Below are 20,134 nucleotides of genomic sequence, written 5' to 3'. Positions count from 1 at the left end.
CTTTTCTTAACTAAAGGAAAACAACTTTCTGCTCTGTTCAATATAAAAATATTAACATAAAATGTGGGTCCTGAGAGAGAAAAAAAATAATCTAAACTGACAAAGCAAATAAAGTCTAGAGTACAATCCACACTGATAGATTAGACAGTGTGAGATTAGACTTGCACATACATACTGTAGTAAAACTGCACCACTATATAAGAGTTAGCCCAAACTATTAAAACTAAATCTATTAAAATGATAAAAAAAGAAGCAGATGTGAAGAGCATAGCACAAATGTACAACTATAATATTGCAAGTGCACAGACAAACAAAAGTTAAAGCTTTAAAAAAAAAAAAAAACTACAAATAAGAAAAACAAAAAAAACATACATGGCATCAGCAACAAGCATAAAAAGCTGTGGTTGTGAGAAGTATAAATAAATCCCTAGAAGAAAAAAAACCACTTAAACCACCGTATCATGCAAATCTATATTTCTTATCTCTTATAGTTTCAAATGTATTATTTGCATTATTTTATAGTCTGCAAAATCTCTCTATTTCTATGCTTGCATTTTACTATTGACTATTTCCAGCCTGTCTTATCTATATATAATATCTAAATCTATGCATGTACCAGATATATAGTGTCTTATTAAATTCTTATCTTATGAACAGTGAGAAATAGAATCAAAAACAGTTTTCTAAGTTTGTTGAAATGACAAGCTTGTAACTGTCTAAATGTACTGTATAGATTTAAAGTGGTTAAAGGAATAAATGGTAACATTGATTCTGTTTGTCTCCCGCCTCCAGATGTGACAGTGATATGTGTTGTAGAGGCGCCACATCCAGCGAGCAGAGAGACAGAAAGAGGTTCGGGAAGAGCAGGAATAGGGGAGCACAGATATGAGGAGAGAGGAGGAGGACGTTAAACAGGGAGCTTTGGTGAGGGTCCTTTTTGAGCCGGCTGCTAGAACTTGCCTGCGTTGGCCAGGAACGGCACAGAGCCAAACGGATCCTCAGGGAGTGAGGGCTGCAGTACCGGCTGCTGTCTGTCTATGCTGCTGGCCTCCACGCTGACAGATCGCTCTACTGGCTTTTCTGTGGGGAACAACGGTAGCAGACACACAGAAAGTGTTAATGTAGCAATAAAGCAGGATGTGTATGCCCTCTGCTGGAGAGGGTGTAGAATACTAGGAGAGGATAGATCTATGGATGCAATTCTAAAACGGACTCAAAGAAAGAGAGATGGAGAGAACTGCATTGAAAGCCACTGCTTCATTTAAAATGCTCATGATCTACAAAAAGACACACAGAGTCACTTGCTTGCTCTTAGAAGGTCAAACTCTCGATCGAGAAGCTCCTCTTCTGTGAGTTTGGAGAAATTGTCTTCTCCAAATGGGTTCCATCCAGACATATCAGGAGGGTTATTGACAGTCTGAGGAGAAGGGCTCAGGACCTCCACAGTGGACACTGGGTTTCTACTACAACAGAAAAAGGAAAAATGCCAGACATTTAAATAGTTGTACTCAAATGGGTCTATATATATAGGCTGTCAAACTATTAAAATATTTAATCGCATTAATGTCACAGTTAACTCGCGATTAATCGCACATTTTTATCTATTCTAAATGTCTCTTGATTTCTTTTTGCCCCATTATTTTTTCTCATTTTAATGCTCTTATCAACATGGACTGTGTTCAATTTCACACTAACATTCTCACTTGGAGCAAATAATCTTTCACACAATGTAACACTGTCCATCAATAAAAGGGTGAAAGAAATACTGATGAGGTAACGTTACTGATATTGACGTAATGCATCAGCTGTGTGTGTGCTTGGCCATCAAGTGGCATTTCAGACTGGACGTGCTGCGATGATAGCTCAGTTCACAACGACAAAACACACAGATCACTTTTGGTCTTGTCAATTGAACCATTTGGCAACTTTTTAAAAGTAAACTTTCCATTCAGAATCTTATTGGCATCCATTTCGGCGTCTCGCGCTCATCATTCATCCACTCAAAGCGTAACGTTAAAGGGGGTCGCACACCGGACGAGAAGCGCAGTGCCTCGTATTTAAAATTCGAACACATTATTCTCTTTGAGTGTACACACACCGGCAGCGCCATTCAGCGTTTTTATTGCTGGCCGTAAACTGAGAAAGTGCGCGTACGATGTGCGATAGGAGTTGTCCTAGACGCGGCTCGGCGCTGCGCTTCTCGTCCACTCTTTGGCCGGTTCGCAAGCCCAAACAAGTGTGTGCGGTGTGCCTGTTGTTTAGTTTCTGGTCTAGCTAGATCCGGTATGGTGTTGTAGTTTTAATAACGTTACTAGTTGTTGCAAAAGCATGTGAAAAAAACTAGAAAGTTGCTAGGCATTAATCTCGCGATAAAAAAAATAGACGCCGTTAATAAATAAATAAATAAATATATAAATATATAAATATATATATATATATATATATATATAAACACACACACACACAGACAACAAAAGAAAAAGAATAACAACCGCTGAAAACAGATAACACGAGCTCATCCAGGTTACTGAAGTCAGCAGCGCTAACGTTATACGCTTGCTAGGGACGTTTTTTTCTTTGTGGAAGTTTTACGTTTGGTAAGCTAATACAATTTTAAAACTCAGTCAAATCAATATTTTGTGTACAGTTATTTAATTATGGTATCCAGTATCATGGACTCGCGCTCTCGTTTCATACAAAGCAGCTGCTGCCATTTTGCGACTATTGTTATGTTTGCGGTTCGTTTATAAGATAACGAACAGGTACGATTTTAAAACGGTTTCATCTCAAATCAAAATCTCTTATCCCCATAATTATGCGGCGAAATGCTGTGTAATAAGTGGTATGACTGTACCGTATCCCTTAAACGTCGGTCTAGTTTGAACTTGTCTCTTGCTAGCAACTGCTTTCTTTGTGGAAGCTTTGCGTTTAAAGACCTAATAAAATATGCTGGATGTACATTATTATGCCTTTTCCAAAAAGGAAAAATAAAACCGATATCATTCGCGTTTATTCTTATTGCAAAACATTTGATTTTCGCTGAATACCATACACAAAATTCAACAGGCTAAATAACACTTACACAAGGAACTTTTGCCTATGGTTTAAAAATACCATAGCAAAACCTAGCCTAACTAATATAAATTTAAAAAGAACAAAAAGAAATTTGAATACAATTAAAAGTGTTAAGATTTTCAGGTATTCAGGTACAGAAACTGTAATCAAATGTAAAATAACACTACACTTTATAAATAAAATATACATTACAAATATAGTTACAAAATATATTCAGTCAAGAACAGAGCGCGGAATTTCTTTGTCTTTTGTTTTATTAATATTATTATATTGACTGCTGTCATTTTAATCCAGTATACGGTTACACATACGTTCTTTGTCATCTTTTTACGTTCACTTATGACATAACCGACTGTGTTTTGAGGATATTTTGACATATTTGAGTGTATTTGTCCGTTCAAGTGCAAAAAGATACGGAAGAGAGCCGACTTTGGATGTGTATACAGCAGAGAAAAAACGCTGCACGGGTCTTCTTGTGCTTGGATGGTATAAAGTCACATTAAAATGCATACAAAGGAATTGATAAGAGAAATCAAAATGCGCGTCTTATTGAATCCCACATTTTTGGCATTTTGGTACCTCGATACTCAACCCAATCTATGAAAGGACGTGATCTATGGTGAACTAAGACAAAAATCTACATCAGTAATAATTTCCAAGGTGCTTGCCTGATGTTAGTGAAGGGGGTCTCTACTGGAGAAGGTACAGCAGGGTTATAGGAGCTCAGCGGGGCCTGGAACTCCAGTGGGGAGATATAGGGCAACTGCTGGACTGGAGCACACTGCTGCTGCTGAACAAAGGCCTGCTGGTACTGATGCATCTGTAAGAAGACAGGCAAAAGAACTTAGTCAAACTAACCTACGGCACATAGGCCTGCTGTTGTGTGCTAGTGCTCAGAACTTCTACTTTCATGTCCCTTGTATATTGTGAAGTGAAGTTATAATATTGCAGAATTTGTTGTGTTGCTAGGTTAATTGTTCCAATGGACAATCCTTGAGTAAGCTTTAAGATAAACTGTAACTCGAATCGATTTCACGTTCATTGATTTATTTGGCAAGTAGTTGTTTAATAAACAGGACACAATATGCATTATCGGAAAAAATAAGACTTTATGGTAATTCAAGACCTGGTAATCCTGGATATTTTGTGATAATGGCTGTTCATCATCACTTAACTTTCCACTTAATATATAAGTGTGCTTTCTCCATACAAAATGACCATGAGGACACAGGAAAAGAGAAACAGACAGAAAGAGCGCCACAGAGGCCTTTGAATTTCCCTACAGTGTAATTGCCTCATATGTTACAATTTAACACAGAGAATCGGTCGATTTCACCACACCATTCAATCCCCTGATGGTTTTGCATGGAGCAGATTGCATCTGAAATTAAACAGATGGTAACCATTCGGTGGAAAATGAGCTAAAAATTGCTCCGCCTTAACATTATGTATTTAGCGAAAGTCAGTTAGCAACATTTCCTCTTTTAGCGTAAATGCAATTCAAAGAAATTATTGACGGTTATGATTGGGCAACATTCACTTGGATGGAGAAACAGTTTGGCACCGCTTCAGTGAGTGAGTGGGGCCAAATGAGTAAGGCAAAGACAGTCTAATTTCAGACTTCTAAGAAAATTTATTAAATGCAATATACAACATAACCTACTGACATACGCATAGTGGATAAATTTACATTTAAAAAGCTCAATGCAGTTTACATTCCTTCATGACATTAATTTATATATAAATCTCTCCTATATTAAAACAGCATCTATTTAAAATCTGGCAAAATTCCTCATTAAAAAGCGAATAAATGGCCCTGCCACTAATGTTGCGGGTGTTTCCGTCTCACCAGGGCAGTGTAGTGAGCCTGCTGTTGCTGCTGGGATTGATATATGGGCTGCTGCTGCATCATCATCTGCTGCTGAAGCATATGCTGCTGCTGCTGCATCTGAAGACTCTGTTGCATGGCCTGATGATACTGCCAAAGAGAAAGAGAGATGTCAGTGGACAGTCGTGATGAGCGTGGGAGTTTAATTTATGCTTATCAATATGTTCAATAACACAGTGCTATCATAGGGTTTATACCATCAAATGGTACAAACCTATAACATCATACATTTAAAATTCAGGGCAGCAGGCTTGAACTCGAGACAACAGGACATTTAACACCGAGTGATCACAACACTGCCAATTTCTTTGCCATTGGAATGAGCACTAGACTGGCAGAGAGTGATTCAATATGCAAATGTTTCCTTTAAACAGCATTTTGCAGTGAATAAGAAAGAACGGATTAATTAAAAATATTCAGCATGAAATCAAATTTGACACAATGTACTTTGTTAGCGCACATTATTAGTCTTGTGAACAATTGACCCATGCAAGTCAATACACAGACATTTTTTTTGTCATGGTAATCTTTCATCAAAATCTGAAAATTTGCTTCCGCTCTAGAATGGCGTTCCCTATTTTGATGACGCGAGTTTGACAGCTTGGGTAGAATATCTTTAACTCCCCTCCGCTCCATCTGAATGAGCAAGAGATGGAGAGGAAGTGCGTGAAAATAAACCCTGCCTTCTATTCAATATTCTATTTCAACTGGAAATATCTCACACTCCTAAAATAGTCAGTTGCAACTTCCAGTTCACGTGGACGTAAAAGGTGCAATTCACTGCTGGGAAGATGTGATTTTAATAAAACTTGCCCCTCTATGCAGTAGAAACATGGGGAAAAAAAAATATTTGTGGTACATCACTAGAGAAAAAGGAATGTGTATGGAAGTAAAATAATGACAAATGTTTTTGAAACAAAAAATATGTATTGCATTAACCCTGCCTGCATTTTAATGCATTGTATTTTTAGGGCTTGCATTTTATGGGCTGAAATTCAACATGATTGTATATTTAAGCTGTGAATATTTCAATTCAAAACATTTCACACACATTTTCATTATTAAAAATTCAATAATCCATATTCACCTTTCAGATTTCACTTCCAAAATGTAAAAATTCAACCTATAATATTTGACAGGCAATTTTCGGTCCATTTTATTTCGCTTTACAGTTCGCTTCCATAAATTCAGTGGTTCAAATTCGACAGCAAATTCAACATAGCACATCCAGGAACTGCAGGAATATCAATAGATTGCTGATTCATAATCTCCATCTGCTGGTAGTCGACCTCACCAGCAGGGGGTGCAAGCGGCTGTTGACGAAGACTAGAGCAGCGGGTAAGAGTCATTCATTCATAAAAACTGATTTACAGAAATGGAGCAAGCGGTCAGTATTTGTGATGATTATCAGGGCCATTAGTAGTTATGGAAAAGCTGATAAAGAGACAAAAGATGTGTTTACATTAAAGTCTTCATGGTTTCTTGTACATGTAAGCAGCTTTCTCTACAGTGAACGAGATTATAACGTTATTCCCCGATGCTGACGTACAGATCAAACATTAAATCTGAGGTAGTAGACATATTTCTCTCGGTTGTTTAGTTTCCTTAACTTTTTATCACGGCGCTGTGCAGTAGAACTAGGGATTCCCCCAATACATCATTCTCATGCCTTCTATTCCCATGGAAGTCCCATTGACTTCCATAGTATATTATTTTCCTACTATGGAAGTCAATGGGACCCAGAAACTGTTTGGTTACTGAGATTCTTCTAAATAACTTCCTTTGTGTTCAGCAGAGGAAAGAAACTCATACAGGTTTGAAACAACATTAAGGGTGAGTATATGATGACAGAATTTTAATTTTAAAGTGAACTACCGGTATTCCTTTAAGGTTGAGCCACTGTAGTCATTTGGACTATTTTAACGATGTCTTTAAAAACTTTATGGGTTATAATTATTTTGATAAGGTATCAAAAATACCTTAATTTGTGTTCCGAAGATGAACAAAAGTCTTACAGGGTGGGGACAACATGAGGGTGAGTAATTACTGACAGAATTTAAAAAATTTGGGTGAACAAACAATTTAATTCATCCATGCCTTTTTTTGTTTGTTTTTGTAATTATACATCAAATGTCATAACTTCTTGTTCCAGTGAAACAAAAGACTTCTATCTGGTAACATATGCCGGACTACTCCAATATTTTAACTGACTTTAACCCTGCCCATTTCCTACAATCGACTGTAAGCTTTCATCCAATCAAAAAACCAAGGATAGAACCAATCCCCACCCTACATTATTTTTTCTTGATAATCCATTTATCGTATGTACGTCACAATACGGATGAAAATATCTACTCGTTTCATTGTGACGTAGAGAAACGCATGATTAACCAGAGAACCAGCAGTTGTGCATTGATAGTCAAATTAAAAACACACACGCTAGAGACAATACTGACAAATGTATTATTGTGGATTTACAGAGTATATTATAGATCACAGATTCGAGCCGTTTCTGGATGTAATACCAATCAATTTTAATGTTCTCAAACTAGGAAGTCATTCCTTAAAAAAAAAAAAAAAGTGTAATGTTTATCAGACAACAAAAGTTGCCGAACGTAAACTGTTCCCACCATATTCTTGGTGGTTTATCATGTGTAAACAAAGTAGTCATGTGCTCATCAGAAGACCACAATGTTTAATCCAAAAAAGAACCAACTGACTGTCATAGAAGGTCACAACACACAAAAACGATTTATGCCACTGGGATTTTCAACAATTAACTCGGTCAATAAAAATAAAACATATGCATCTGATGCAGATATGAACCCTGGAATCTGCGCTTGTGCCTAAATAGTCATTTTTAAAGATCTGCAGGAAATTGGTTTAAACATATCTACAAAGACCCTTCCTGAACACTGGACTTGACCTCCTGAGGCACTCATTACCTGTTGCATGTACTGCAGCTGCTGCGCAGTGACCTGCTGTTGGTGGTGGATATTGTGCTGTTGCTGCTGCTGTTGCTGTTGATGATGTAGCTGTTGTAGTCGAAGGTCACCAGGCTGCAGTTGCTGTAACACTCTGTTCTGTTGACTGTTACTCGGCATCTGCGCCGCCGACTGCTGCCCATTTCCAGGAGCTGAGACAGACACACATACCGTATACAGTCCAAGCTTATTTCTCCAGAGGAAGAAAAAAAAAAAACAGACCATATAAGAAAACATGGATTACCGGTATATTGTTCACCTTTCTGGCCATTGCCAACCGTATCTGAGGATACAGTCATTTTCACAGGAGTTACAGAGCTGGACAAGGGCAAAACATTAGTATTTGCAGCTTTGGGCCTTTGCCTGGGTGCGATTGATGTTTCTGTTGGTCCAACTGAATCTGTTATTCTAATGAAAAAGAAATGAAAACATGATACTTAAATGGTTTGTTGAATTCAAATCATCTGAAAGCAACACACAAAGCTCTAATATGTTACCTGGCTTTTGTCAGGCTCTTCTTAGCAGCAATATCACTAGCAGTAAGTGGATCCGGCAATGAGGTGGGAAGGGGAGAGTTCTGTGTGGCAGAAAAAGAAAAACCTCTGAATTATAATTCTGAATCATACTAGGTGAATAACAATTATAACTATTAATTCAATTAAATGGGAAGTTAACAATTAACTTCCCATAATCTATGGCTACACTCACACTGTCTGTCCATATTCATGTATTCGATTAGAATGTGATCTAAATGATTGATTATCCTTACTGTGTATCGCAACTGTTCAGATCTGATTCGTGCATTTGTCGTGGTGCTCTTTGATTTTTTAGAATATATGTATTGGTCTCCATGGCAATGATGTTGTGTAGATGTGTCAATGCCAAAAAACAACAATACAGTTTGCAGTAGAGAAGTTGCCTTATGTCAACATGCGATCTCGTAGGAGGCTGGAATGTGCAGCTTTATTCACTGCTGCCATCTCCGCTGGTCTCAATTCAAAGAGTTGTGTAGACCAGGCTGACTAGCAATATACTGCAATTTTCTGCTCAACCTGCACTTCCCAACACAACCTTGTTTCAGCAACTACTTTCAGCATGTTTCCTACAACAACACCTGACATGTTTACATTTTATGTGGCACGAGAAAGCATTAAAAAGCCTCTGAAATCTGAGCAGTCGGACATGTGATTTGAATAGGATTTCAAAACACATGATTGTACCTTAGAAGGGATTTTTAAAAATTTTATTTCATGTAATTTTTCTGCAGTTCACACTAGCTAAATAGAATTTGATTACAGTCGGATATGCACAAAAATCGAACAGTCTGAACAAGGCTTATGTGTGAGTAACTTACAAAAAGATTTGGCACTGGACACTCCTTTCCAGATAACCGAAAGGCAGAGTGAGAAACTTGATAGATGTCAGGTCTCTTTTCTTGATCAGGCTCTAACATGTATCCTGTGTGAATGAAAGAAAATGGCCGTTATCATTTATCAGATGAGGGTGCTTATATTCAATTTCAATCTAAATGCAAGTTCAGGAACAGACCCAAAAACCTAAATTCAGTCATTCATATCAAATGGAAAACAGCATATCAACACTTATAATACTTTCACAGTGCCTGGAAAATGTTAACAGAATTGTAATTTTTAGATGAACTACCCCTTTATATAGAAATAGATAAACAATCAGATACTCAAATATTCTAACCAGCCCAATCATATGCCAAAGAATGGGAACCTTTCTAATATATATATATATCTTCCTTTATGTTTCAAGAAAGTCATACAAGTTTGGAATGACCTAAAATTACGACCTCCCAGTTGGGAAATTACGGAATTAAAATTTTCGGGGGAATTAAGTCAAGAGGAGCTGCCACAAGTGTGCAGTACCTCAATAATACCAGGGGGTGGAGTTATTGTTTAACTTAATTTCAGAACTCCACCACGGCCTGTGTACACACACCCAGTTTAAAGCATCTTACACAAAATCATTTCAAATCTCTTGGGAATATTTGAAAGCTGCTTACTTATTAAACAGTGCAACTTAGAGGAGAATTTTGAACCGTCCGGAACAGCAAAGGTTCCGTCACATATGGCAACTTGACTCTCCCCAAATGGAAGTGTGAAGAAACACAGCTTGTACAACAAGCATCCAAGCGCCTGGGAAAGAGAGAGAAAACAAGAAACTATAATTCCACACAAAGACATTCAATACATCAGGTTTCACTGCTCTAATAATTAAATACTGCACTGTGACAACACTTATAATGGCTGCTCTGTTTCGTACAGGATGAATTAAAAAATATATATTCTATTTTCAGACGGAACAAATGGGCAGGAAGTATTGTCATACATTTCCTCTTCCTACCCAAGCAAGTCCTGACTCGATGACCATGAACTGCTACCATCTGCACTGGTGAAATTTATCACAATGTGAGCTTTCCACTGACGGAGCTTCATGGGAACTGGCCCTTTCTTTTCTATTCAGTCCAGCATTTGTTTGGAAGGAAGAGCTGTGAAATAAGGCTAAGCTATTTACCCTTTTACAGCATGTCAAGTTAAAGAGGAAGTTTGCCTTCATGAGGCCCTCATTCCTGTCTTTACAACACTGGAAACTCTTTTCTTTACTGCTTTCCATCAGCCCACATGCACATAACACCACTCCTCTAGTAAACAGGTCTAAAATATGTCTGACTGCATCTTGTTACAGTATAACTTCATCTACTCATTGAAAATCTACTCATTTCTACACCAGTGCACCTTTGATACATGCCTAAATGTTTCATGACGCAAAAGAAAGGATCAACTTTGAAACAAAGCCAGGATTTGAAGAATAGCTGTAAAGCACACCCCTGAGAGCCCTCATTTATGGAGGGAAGCAGTTTCTCATCTGTGTGTGCTGTGTCAGTCTGACCAAACCAGCTCTCCAGCTTGTTTCTGTGTTGGAGATTGACATGGGAGGGAATGAAAGAGAATGACTGGGTGGCGGTCAGGGAGAGAGAGTGTGAGTGTGTGTGTCCAGTGCCTACCCATATATCAGCCTTTGTGGTGATGGCTTTCCCTTGGTACAAGTTAATCATCTCAGGGGCGCGGTATGACAGAGTCGTGTACCTAAGCAGAGAATAATGAAAACTGGAAGGTTTAAAAAGCACTAACTTCCTGGCACCAGAACAAGTAACAAGAAATGACATCTAGACAAGCTTAAAATTCCTTTATATTACATGGACAAAATGCAAATTTACTGCACATACAAGCTTCGAGACAGAGCAAATCTACCACTCTCCCATTCTGTTATTTTGTCCACTACAATATGCATAAGCGTGACACTCTCTAGAAAGGGACACACTCATTAACTCTCACACAGACGGTCAGTTTTTAAAATATTTTTTTTAAACTCATTTCAATATTGATAATTAGAAATGTTTCTTGAGTGCCAAATCAACATACTAGAATAATTTCTAAAGGATCATGTGACACTAAACACTGGAGGCTGAAAATTCAGCTTTGCTGTCACAGAAATAATTTACATTTTAAAATATATAAAAATAACCTGTTATTTTAAATTGTAATATTTCAAAATATTACAGTTTTAACTGTATTAAAGAATAAAATGCAGCCTTGGTGAGCATAAGAGACCTCTTATAAAAAGTTCTTACCAACCCCAAAATTTTAAACGGTAGTGTACAATCGCTTGTACAATACCCCATTTCTGTACAGGGAAGGGATTCAATTTAATTTGTCATTAAATTAACTATAAAGTAATATCACTTAAACAGTAACTCTGATCTTATGGTGTAAAAATAACAATTAACATTACTTTAAAGGGGTCATGACATGGTTTTTTTTATTTTATTATTATGTTCCCTTAGGTGCAATTATAGTATTACTATAGTTTTTTTTACAAAAAACTTTTAAAATGTAGTGATTTATTACATTTTCCCACCCTGTTTCTCATCCTCTGATTCAAACAGTCTGTTTGGGGGGTGTTTCCCCTTTAAGAGTTCAGTGTTAACGCCCACTGTTATGATTGGCTAACGTCAGTGCCTATGCATCAATTATTAACGCCCCCAGCCAGAACATTTGCGGATTCGGCGCAACTGTTTAATAGCGGGTGATGCATGCGAAGCGATGGCTCTTGCAATGATAAAACCTTATTATGTTTGAGCCGGAATCAGAGGAAAATGAACCATCACCACAACAACGAAGACTGGATCAGCTCGTGTCCACATGGAAAGTGAAACTATTTTGAATTAATAAAGAAAAATTAACCCGAGACACTTGAAAACGGATTATTGTTGCATATCCTATAGCTTAATTTGCTAACAGTTTAACATTGTTTAACTAATCACATGTAGGCCTACTAGAAAGGCGACATATTTTCAAGATTCTCTTATACAAATGTGTTTATATTAGCCATGGTAAAAAGTAAGTTTGCGTCGTCGTTGTTGAGCCCAGAATAGTCGGCACGGACTTATCTTTGAGCAACAGTTTTCTGGCAAAGCCAAGCATCATATTGGGATTTTTTCCTCAAAACAGTCATCCTTAAATGTATAGAACAAACGCTTAAACTAACACTGCCGTGACTGGGACGTCCGCAAAAAAATAAAGTGCATCCATTTTTCCCTGACGACTGGATCTTTCAGCGTATTTAAAAAGTAGTTTAAAGTTTTAAACACATTACTTACAGTTTGCGTCGTCGATGTTGAGCCCAGAATAGTCGGCACGGACTTATCCTTGAGCAACAGTTTTCTGGCAAAGCTCAAAACAGTCATCCTTCAAATGTACAGAACAAACGCTTAAACTAACACTGCCGTGACTGAGACGTCCGCAAAAAATAAAGTGCATCCATTTTTCCCTGACGACTGGATCCTTCGCAGCGTATTCAAAGATGTTGTTTGTCCACAGCCATGAACAGCACATCTGCGTGGCATCGTAATCTCCCTGTACACAGACTCAATCGCTGTCCGTCGACTGAACACTTGTGAGGCGCGCAGCGCGCGGGCGCGACAACGATACGAAATGAGCGTAGTTGCCTTGCGCTTAAAGCGTAACTGTCTTCTGCTGGAGGCGGTCATTATGCAAACGCTGGTACGTCACTTCGTACCGTGACGTCACTTCTTACCATGGATCCAGAACGAGCTGTATTTAGAGCTTGATTAAATAAATGATTCGTTTATAATGGGGAGGACGTCTTAAGCTATGAAACTTGCAGGACGTTTTAATGGTACAAAGACCTCTTATATACCAAAAGATCAAGGCAAATTTGGTTTCTCATGTCATGACCCCTTTAATAGATACTAGTTTAGCAGTTGGATGAAAAGTAATCAATAATTACGTAATACATGTAACCGCCAACACTGGACATTGATAACATGAAACTGGCATAGTAGTAAATTAATATCAATCAGAATTAAATTTGTAATGTTAAGAAATAAGGTAGTGAGAGCATTAAGGAAAGCAAAGGCAGATTTTTTTATCAAAATTATCGAAAACGCTTATGGTAACTCAAAAATAATATGGAGACAGATAAAAAAATTGACTGGTCAAAATAATATTAAAACAAGTCTAATTGAATTAAAGATTAATAATACACTTCTACAAAGCCCGATTGATGTGGCACAGGCCCTTAATCACTATTTTGTTGAGTCAGTGGATAAAATAGCCCAAAGTTTTACGGTACAACAACCTTATTTACGAACAATTAATGCTAGTGACACAGCTTTGGTATTAAGACCAGTAACTAAGTTAGAGGTTGAAAGAGTGGTCATATCTCTGAGGTCCTCAAGGGCTATGGATATTTATGGTATGGACACACTCTTGCTGAAACAAATTAGTTCCTCAATAATCAACCCTCTAACACATATCATTAACAGTTCATTAGATCAAGGAATATTCCCTAGTTCTTGGAAACCAGCGGTTGTGGCTCCCATTTTTAAGGGAGGTGACACTCGCTTACCTTGTAATTATAGGCCCATCAGTGTCCTACCTACAATATCAAAGGTTTTTGAAAAACTAGTGGCCAAACAAATTATTGATCATCTTAATAACAGTTCATTCCAACTACATCCGATGCAATTTGGTTTTAGGGCAAATCACTCAACAGAAACTGCAATATGTTACTTTACAGAAAAGGTAAAAGCATTAATGGATAAAGGTGGAGTGGTAGGGGCTGTATTTCTTGATTTACAGAAAGCATTTGATACTCTAAACCATAATAACCTTTTGCATAAACTGTATGATTTTAATTTTTCTATACATTTTGTAAACTTAATCAGATCTTATCTTTCTTCCCGTTCCCAATTAGTAAAAATTGATAATTTTAAATCAAATTTTTTAGGTCTAACAACTGGTGTTCCACAAGGGTCCATACTGGGCCCAATTCTTTTTAGCATGTATATTAATGATTTGCCCAAGCAGTGTGAACAATGTAATATCTTAATGTACGCTGACGATACAGTCATTTTTACACATGGTAAAAATGCAGAAGAGGTTGCAAAAAATTTGACAGACATCATGGTAAAAGTTACATCCTGGCTCAATCAGAGTTTTCTGAGGTTAAATGTGTCAAAAACAGTTTGTATGATCTTTTCTAAAGGACGTAGGCCCGATACAAAGCAGGACATTTTTATTTCAGGAGAAAGAATACAGGTTGTTTCAGAATGTAAATATCTAGGGGTACATCTAGACTCCTGTCTTGGTTTTAATACCCACATAAAAAAAGTTTGCAAAAAGATTAAATTTAACTTGGTTAATTTTAGGTTCATTAGAAATTGTTTATCAAATGAGGCAGCAAAGATATATTTCCATTCTATGATTCTTTCTCATGTCACATATTGTTTGACAAGCTGGTCAAATACTCATCTGAAAGTCCTAAAACCATTAGAATCACTATACAAACAAGCCCTTAAAATTTTAGATAAAAAACAATTCAGTTTTCATCATTGTCACATTTTAAATAAGTATAACTTGTTTAACTGGGAAAATCTAATACAATTTAAAAATGTCTGTTTAGTTTATAAGATTATGCATGGTTTGGCTCCTACTCCTCTGGCTGTTTTTATTCAATTTAAATCTATTGAAAACAGAATTACAAGAGGTGCAATTAGAGCGGATTGTATTATTCCACGTAGGAAAACCTCGTTTGGTCAAGCGGTTTTCTCATATAGAGCTTCACATCAGTGGAATATTGTTCCTCACTCAATTAGAGAGTGTTCATCACTTAACTCTTTTAAGCTTAATCTTAAGAAATGGCTTCTTCATAACCAACAATGTGAACATTAATGTTGCTCCCCTATTATTATTATTAATCTTATTATTAATTTTATTATAGACCTAATCAGTCATATTTAACTCATAACAATATATACTGTATATTTTTTATTGTGTGTGTATATATATAGTTTTTTTTATTATTATTGTATAATACGTTTAATTGTATTTTACAGAGATGTTTACAAGTTCCAGTTTTATGATTGTTGTAGTATATTGTTGTAATGTTTAACCCTTTCTTCTAGCTTAGAGCCTAATAACACCTGGCAAAGGGACTACCAATGAAAACTAGCCTTCGGGCTAATTTGGGTACATTTACATTTATGAATGTTAATTAATGTACACTGTCCCTTTTCTAAATAAATAAATAAATAAATAAATATACAGGCGAGGGTTTAATCAAACAAAATATATGACTGCAGAATGACCAAACAAAATATATGACTGCAGAATGACCAATCAGAATCAAGTTGTCCAGAGAGCTGTGTAATAATAATAATAATAATGTCCTCAAGCTTGATGTTTTCCCAAATTCAGTGCAAGTAAAAAAACACATACCAAACAAAATATTCTCCAATACTCCAAAAAAGAAAGAAAGAGGAAAGTACTAGTTGTAAATCACACTAATTCAGAACTCTTCACTGTACTGTAAAAAGTCTTACTTCTTGATCTCATCCTCCACAGCAGCTATACCATCTTTATGTGGAAGCAAAACTTTGTGTGTGGCACTGCCAAAATCACACAAGACGTAGTTTCCCTGGTCATTTAAGAGGAGGTTTTCTACCTGTGAACACACACACATTTGTTAGTCATCTTTGTTAATAGGTCCAATAGGTTTACTGTAAATCCCGACAGTCAAGAGACAAGTGCAAGAGAGGAAGAAGAATATTTAGGTCATGTCCAAAAAAGTCCTATAGTGTTCATTTTGGTACTGATGTTTTTTAAGCACAATAACATTTCTTCGCATATTCTGCAAACCAATATTCAACACGTCAATTACTTTTTGCCAGCTTTTAAAGGAACAATCTTTAATTAAACAACTCGAATCATGTGGCTACTTACACCACCCAAATGTTCAAATTGAATCAAGACAGTGTTCAAATACACAAAAAGAAGTAGTAAGGAGGTTGCAACTACTTCATTTTGAACATCTTGAGAACGTACTCCGTGAACAAATGCTTCTTGGAGTGGAAAATCATGAGATGCTGCCTTATATTTTTGTTTATCAACACTGTTATACTGCAAAAAAATAAAAAATATCCCCCGGTTTTGAAGACAAGCCTTAATCCTAAATCCAGACTAAAATGCATTATTGAGTCATTTTAACTGAAAGCAACTTGTACTGACATATCTTAAAATGTTTTTTTCTTAAGATGCACACCGGTAATGTTGTTTTCTAAGGCACGTCTACAAAAGCTACTAAGGCCTAATCCTGGCTTAATCTAAGCCCTGTCTGTGAAACCAGGCCTTAATGAACAAAAACAACATCCTAAGTTTATCATACAAATCATGTCTTGAATGGACTATTCTTATAGTACTTAGTCTTTTTTGGAGCTTGACCAGCAGTGGTCCTCATCCCCTTATGTTACATGAAAAACAACAGCCCTGCATGACAAACGCATTTCTTCCACTTCAGTGTTCAATAATTTCCCAATTATTTTTGACTGGTGGGAAAAAGTGTTCGTTTGAATGGCACCATTGGCCTGTTCCCACACTTTTCTGCCAAAAGGGCGGACTTGTTTCTTTCAAGCACTGCTGTTTTTCACAGACACAGTATAGTCTTTGCCTGGGTTTAACTAATGCTTGCCACTAATAATGATTGTGAGCAGAGTAATTGGTTTGGAAGATCATGTCTGGTATCACTGTGTTGAACTGGTATCGTCAGGACATGGTTCCCTAAACTGGTAAGGATGGAGTGTCCTAAATTTACCCTTTCAGCTAGTCAAACACACCCAGACAAAAGAGAATCAGTGATCAGCCAGAGTGCCTTATACTTGCCATTCAAGATTTATGAAGTCACATAGATGAAAGTGCAGACACGTCAGTGCTTGTGTCTACAGCTTTACACCTGCAGTGAACTTATTTAAATAGCTGCGAATGAACTGTATGCAAATAATTTATATCCATCTGGAACTGCTTAGAAATATCCTGTAGTTGTCTTACAAAAGCAGTTTCTGTGCTGTACCTTCAGGTCTCTGTGGATGATTGGAGTTTTACACTGGTGGAGTCTGGCAACAGCTTCACAGGCATCACAGAATATGTTGAGCACCTCCTCTTCAGTGAATCCTACGCTCAGCCGTTGGTTCATCTGCTTCACCACCTGACCAGCTAGATGGCACACAATAATTCAGTCAACAAAATCCATTAAATCCAGATTTGTTCAGTGTTATTTTAGAATTATTTATACTATTAGAGTATTTATTAAATTGTTTAATTTGCTTTTTTTTTTCATTTTAGAGTCATTTTGTTATGTGATTTTGTCATTTTAGTTTAAGTTTTCCATTAACGTTTTATTTCAATCAACTTTTTTTTTTTTGTAGTTTTAATTTTTGTTAACAATAGCAACAATGGATTTGTTATCCAATTTCAGTTGCCTGCAGAAAACAGTTATACTCTTCTAGATTAGAACATCAATTTGGGAACCAAGAACTGGCTCTTATTCAGAAATACCAGAAATGTCAGGACGTTCAGTTCTGTTAACAGTTCTCTAAAACAGATGCCTCTAAAACAGGATGTAAAAATCTGAAAAGGTAAACAAATTTAAACATGCATTTATTTGTTCATATTTACAGTTGCGCTCTTCAAGTTATTCCCTTTGTAAAGGTATTTCACTTTAAGATTATAATGAAAGTCAAACAACAGTGTCTAGATGTACTGTGATGCAAGTATGAACTTGTATTTCAGGAAATTTAAATCACACAAGGACACACAGGGTTAACTTTAGATTGCATAATGTTTAGACCATAGTTTTGTTTGCATCAAAGCTGTATTACCCTTGCAATACTCCATCAGAATCAGAACCTCCCATACACTGTCTCCCACTGCATTGGTGGTTGAGTCCAGATACCGCACAATGTTCTTGTGGCCCGACAACTCTTTCTGTGGGGACATAAGAAAAAAATATTTTATACATGTGATGTACTGATGTACTCACCCAAAAACCTATCGTGGCTTGACTCACCATGATTGTGATCTCCCGCTTAAAGATGTTCAGATCATGGATATTGTTCACGTACATCCTTTTCAGGGCACATCTTACTCCACTGTGCGTGCGGGCCAAAAACACCATGGAAAAACCTCCTGGATACATGAACACGCATACAGAAAATTAGTTCAGATGTTTATCTGGTCAGCGATCTCAACACCTCTTAACAAGCAGTTTGACCAGTAATAGACATTAAGCAGTTCACATAGCAGTTCAAATCACATAAAAGAAGTTTCCCAACAAAGGAATTCAAAGAGGAATTTCAGGGGGATTCCGACATTAGATAAAATGTAGACTTTTTCGTAAATTATCAAAATATAATACGCTATGCTGATACATGATACATTTTTTTATAAAAGTTACAACATTAGCCTACTTTATTAATCTCAAGGGAAACAATTTACTGCATGAAAATTGTTTAATAATGTTGTGCGATACAGCAAAATTGTCCTATTGTCAGCGTTTTAAAGGTTTTTAAAAAATGTTCAATGAGTAAGCTAGTCTAGCTTTTATTCTTCTAGCAGAGTGTCAGTTATGCGGCGATGAAAATGAATAATATTAATTTAATAATAATCATAGCCAAATAATAAGAAAAAGGAATAATAATACATTTAATATTTACATTTAATACACCCTGATGAAGGCCAGTGGGCCAATACGCGTTGGTGTTTTAATGCTTTTTAGCCCACAAAAAAATAAATAAAGGCTTTTTAACTTTTGCATCCTACTTAGTGCCTGGACTTGGATTTTTTTTCCAATTCTTTTTTTATGAACATTTAACCCTTCCAAGAGCACCAGAGGATACAAGGGGGGATACCAGCAGCGCTCCAGCTCCCCTTTGTCTAATTTAATACATTAATTGGAAATGCCAAATCCTCTTCATATCGCTGATAGCTAAGGCAAGTTGACGATATCTCTGGCTGTCGTCAATACACAATATCATCGTCTATCGGCACAACCTTATTGTTCATCAATTTTATAAATAAGGAATAAATTAAAACAAAACAATAAACTGCTGAAATGCCTTTGGAAATGACTGAATGCTGAAATGTCTTTGGTTTGGAGGGTGGGGTTTTGGAGAGATGGTGTGTGTGGCTGAAATAAGCTAAATGTCTGATATCACTGGCTGGCAGCAACTACAGTGCCATTTAAACAGAGACAGTTGTGGGTAGCACTGTGCACCAGAAATGTGAGTCGGAACTGAACAATTTAAAACCCATTACAACAGCCCACGTCTAATTTTTGAAGAACATGGAAGACATCTTTTGTAAGAGAGTCCTTTCATTCTGCTTTTTCTCTCATCTAAAACTGGAAGACGTATGCTCCCTGCTGAATGAGTGGACAGAAGGACAGAAAAGGTTAAACTGTACATCAACACAATATGAGTTCAGGGATCACTGTGACCTTCTGCGAGTCTGGCTCATATTAAATGCAGGTATGAGACAGAGTTCAAGATGTCCTCCCCTGTGCAAGTCCTCTGATATTGCTTTGCTCAATACATAAAATGTATTTTCAGGAGGAAATTATAATGGAGTGAGTGAGGCAGTCTTAAGCCAAGTTAGGGATGGGCTCACTGTTGGCAGTCGCTTGTGAACAAAGTTAGCCTAAGGAGAAAGGAAACCTTATAAGGTTGGTTCACCTGAAATTGAAATTCTGACATGTTTACTCAACCTCATGATTTCACACTCGTATGATGACTGGATTTTTTTTT

General features: G+C 36.8%; 1 protein-coding gene across 11 annotated transcripts in view; it reads right to left on the bottom strand.

The window, feature by feature from the left end:
* bmp2k (BMP2 inducible kinase) overlaps positions 1 to 20,134 on the bottom strand; it is a 43,440-nt gene that overhangs the window by 7,249 nt on the left and 16,057 nt on the right. For 2 of the 11 annotated variants that reach the window (XM_079606659.1, XM_079606660.1), the window contains exons 2-15: positions 18,400 to 18,518; positions 18,212 to 18,317; positions 17,404 to 17,546; positions 15,881 to 16,002; positions 10,979 to 11,060; positions 9,977 to 10,109; positions 9,302 to 9,405; positions 8,445 to 8,524; positions 8,207 to 8,355; positions 7,909 to 8,099; positions 4,925 to 5,053; positions 3,744 to 3,895; positions 1,306 to 1,463; positions 961 to 1,080 (exon numbers count right to left, since the gene is read on the bottom strand). In XM_079606659.1, coding sequence (XP_079462785.1) covers positions 961 to 1,080; positions 1,306 to 1,463; positions 3,744 to 3,895; positions 4,925 to 5,053; positions 7,909 to 8,099; positions 8,207 to 8,355; positions 8,445 to 8,524; positions 9,302 to 9,405; positions 9,977 to 10,109; positions 10,979 to 11,060; positions 15,881 to 16,002; positions 17,404 to 17,546; positions 18,212 to 18,317; positions 18,400 to 18,518 — 1,788 coding nt within the window. Of the gene's footprint in view, positions 1 to 960; positions 1,081 to 1,305; positions 1,464 to 3,743; positions 3,896 to 4,924; positions 5,054 to 7,908; positions 8,100 to 8,191; positions 8,356 to 8,444; positions 8,525 to 9,301; positions 9,406 to 9,976; positions 10,110 to 10,978; positions 11,061 to 15,880; positions 16,003 to 17,403; positions 17,547 to 18,211; positions 18,318 to 18,399; positions 18,519 to 20,134 lie in introns of all 11 variants that reach the window. The other 9 variants (XM_079606656.1, XM_079606653.1, XM_079606657.1 and 6 more) reach the window with 5 other exon arrangements.

Source organism: Phoxinus phoxinus (assembly GCF_949152265.1).
Source record: "Phoxinus phoxinus genome assembly, chromosome: 3".
Classification (NCBI taxonomy): Eukaryota; Metazoa; Chordata; class Actinopteri; order Cypriniformes; family Leuciscidae; genus Phoxinus; species Phoxinus phoxinus.
Note: the sequence above shows the minus strand (reverse complement) of the source record. Positions and strands in the feature narration are given on the sequence as shown.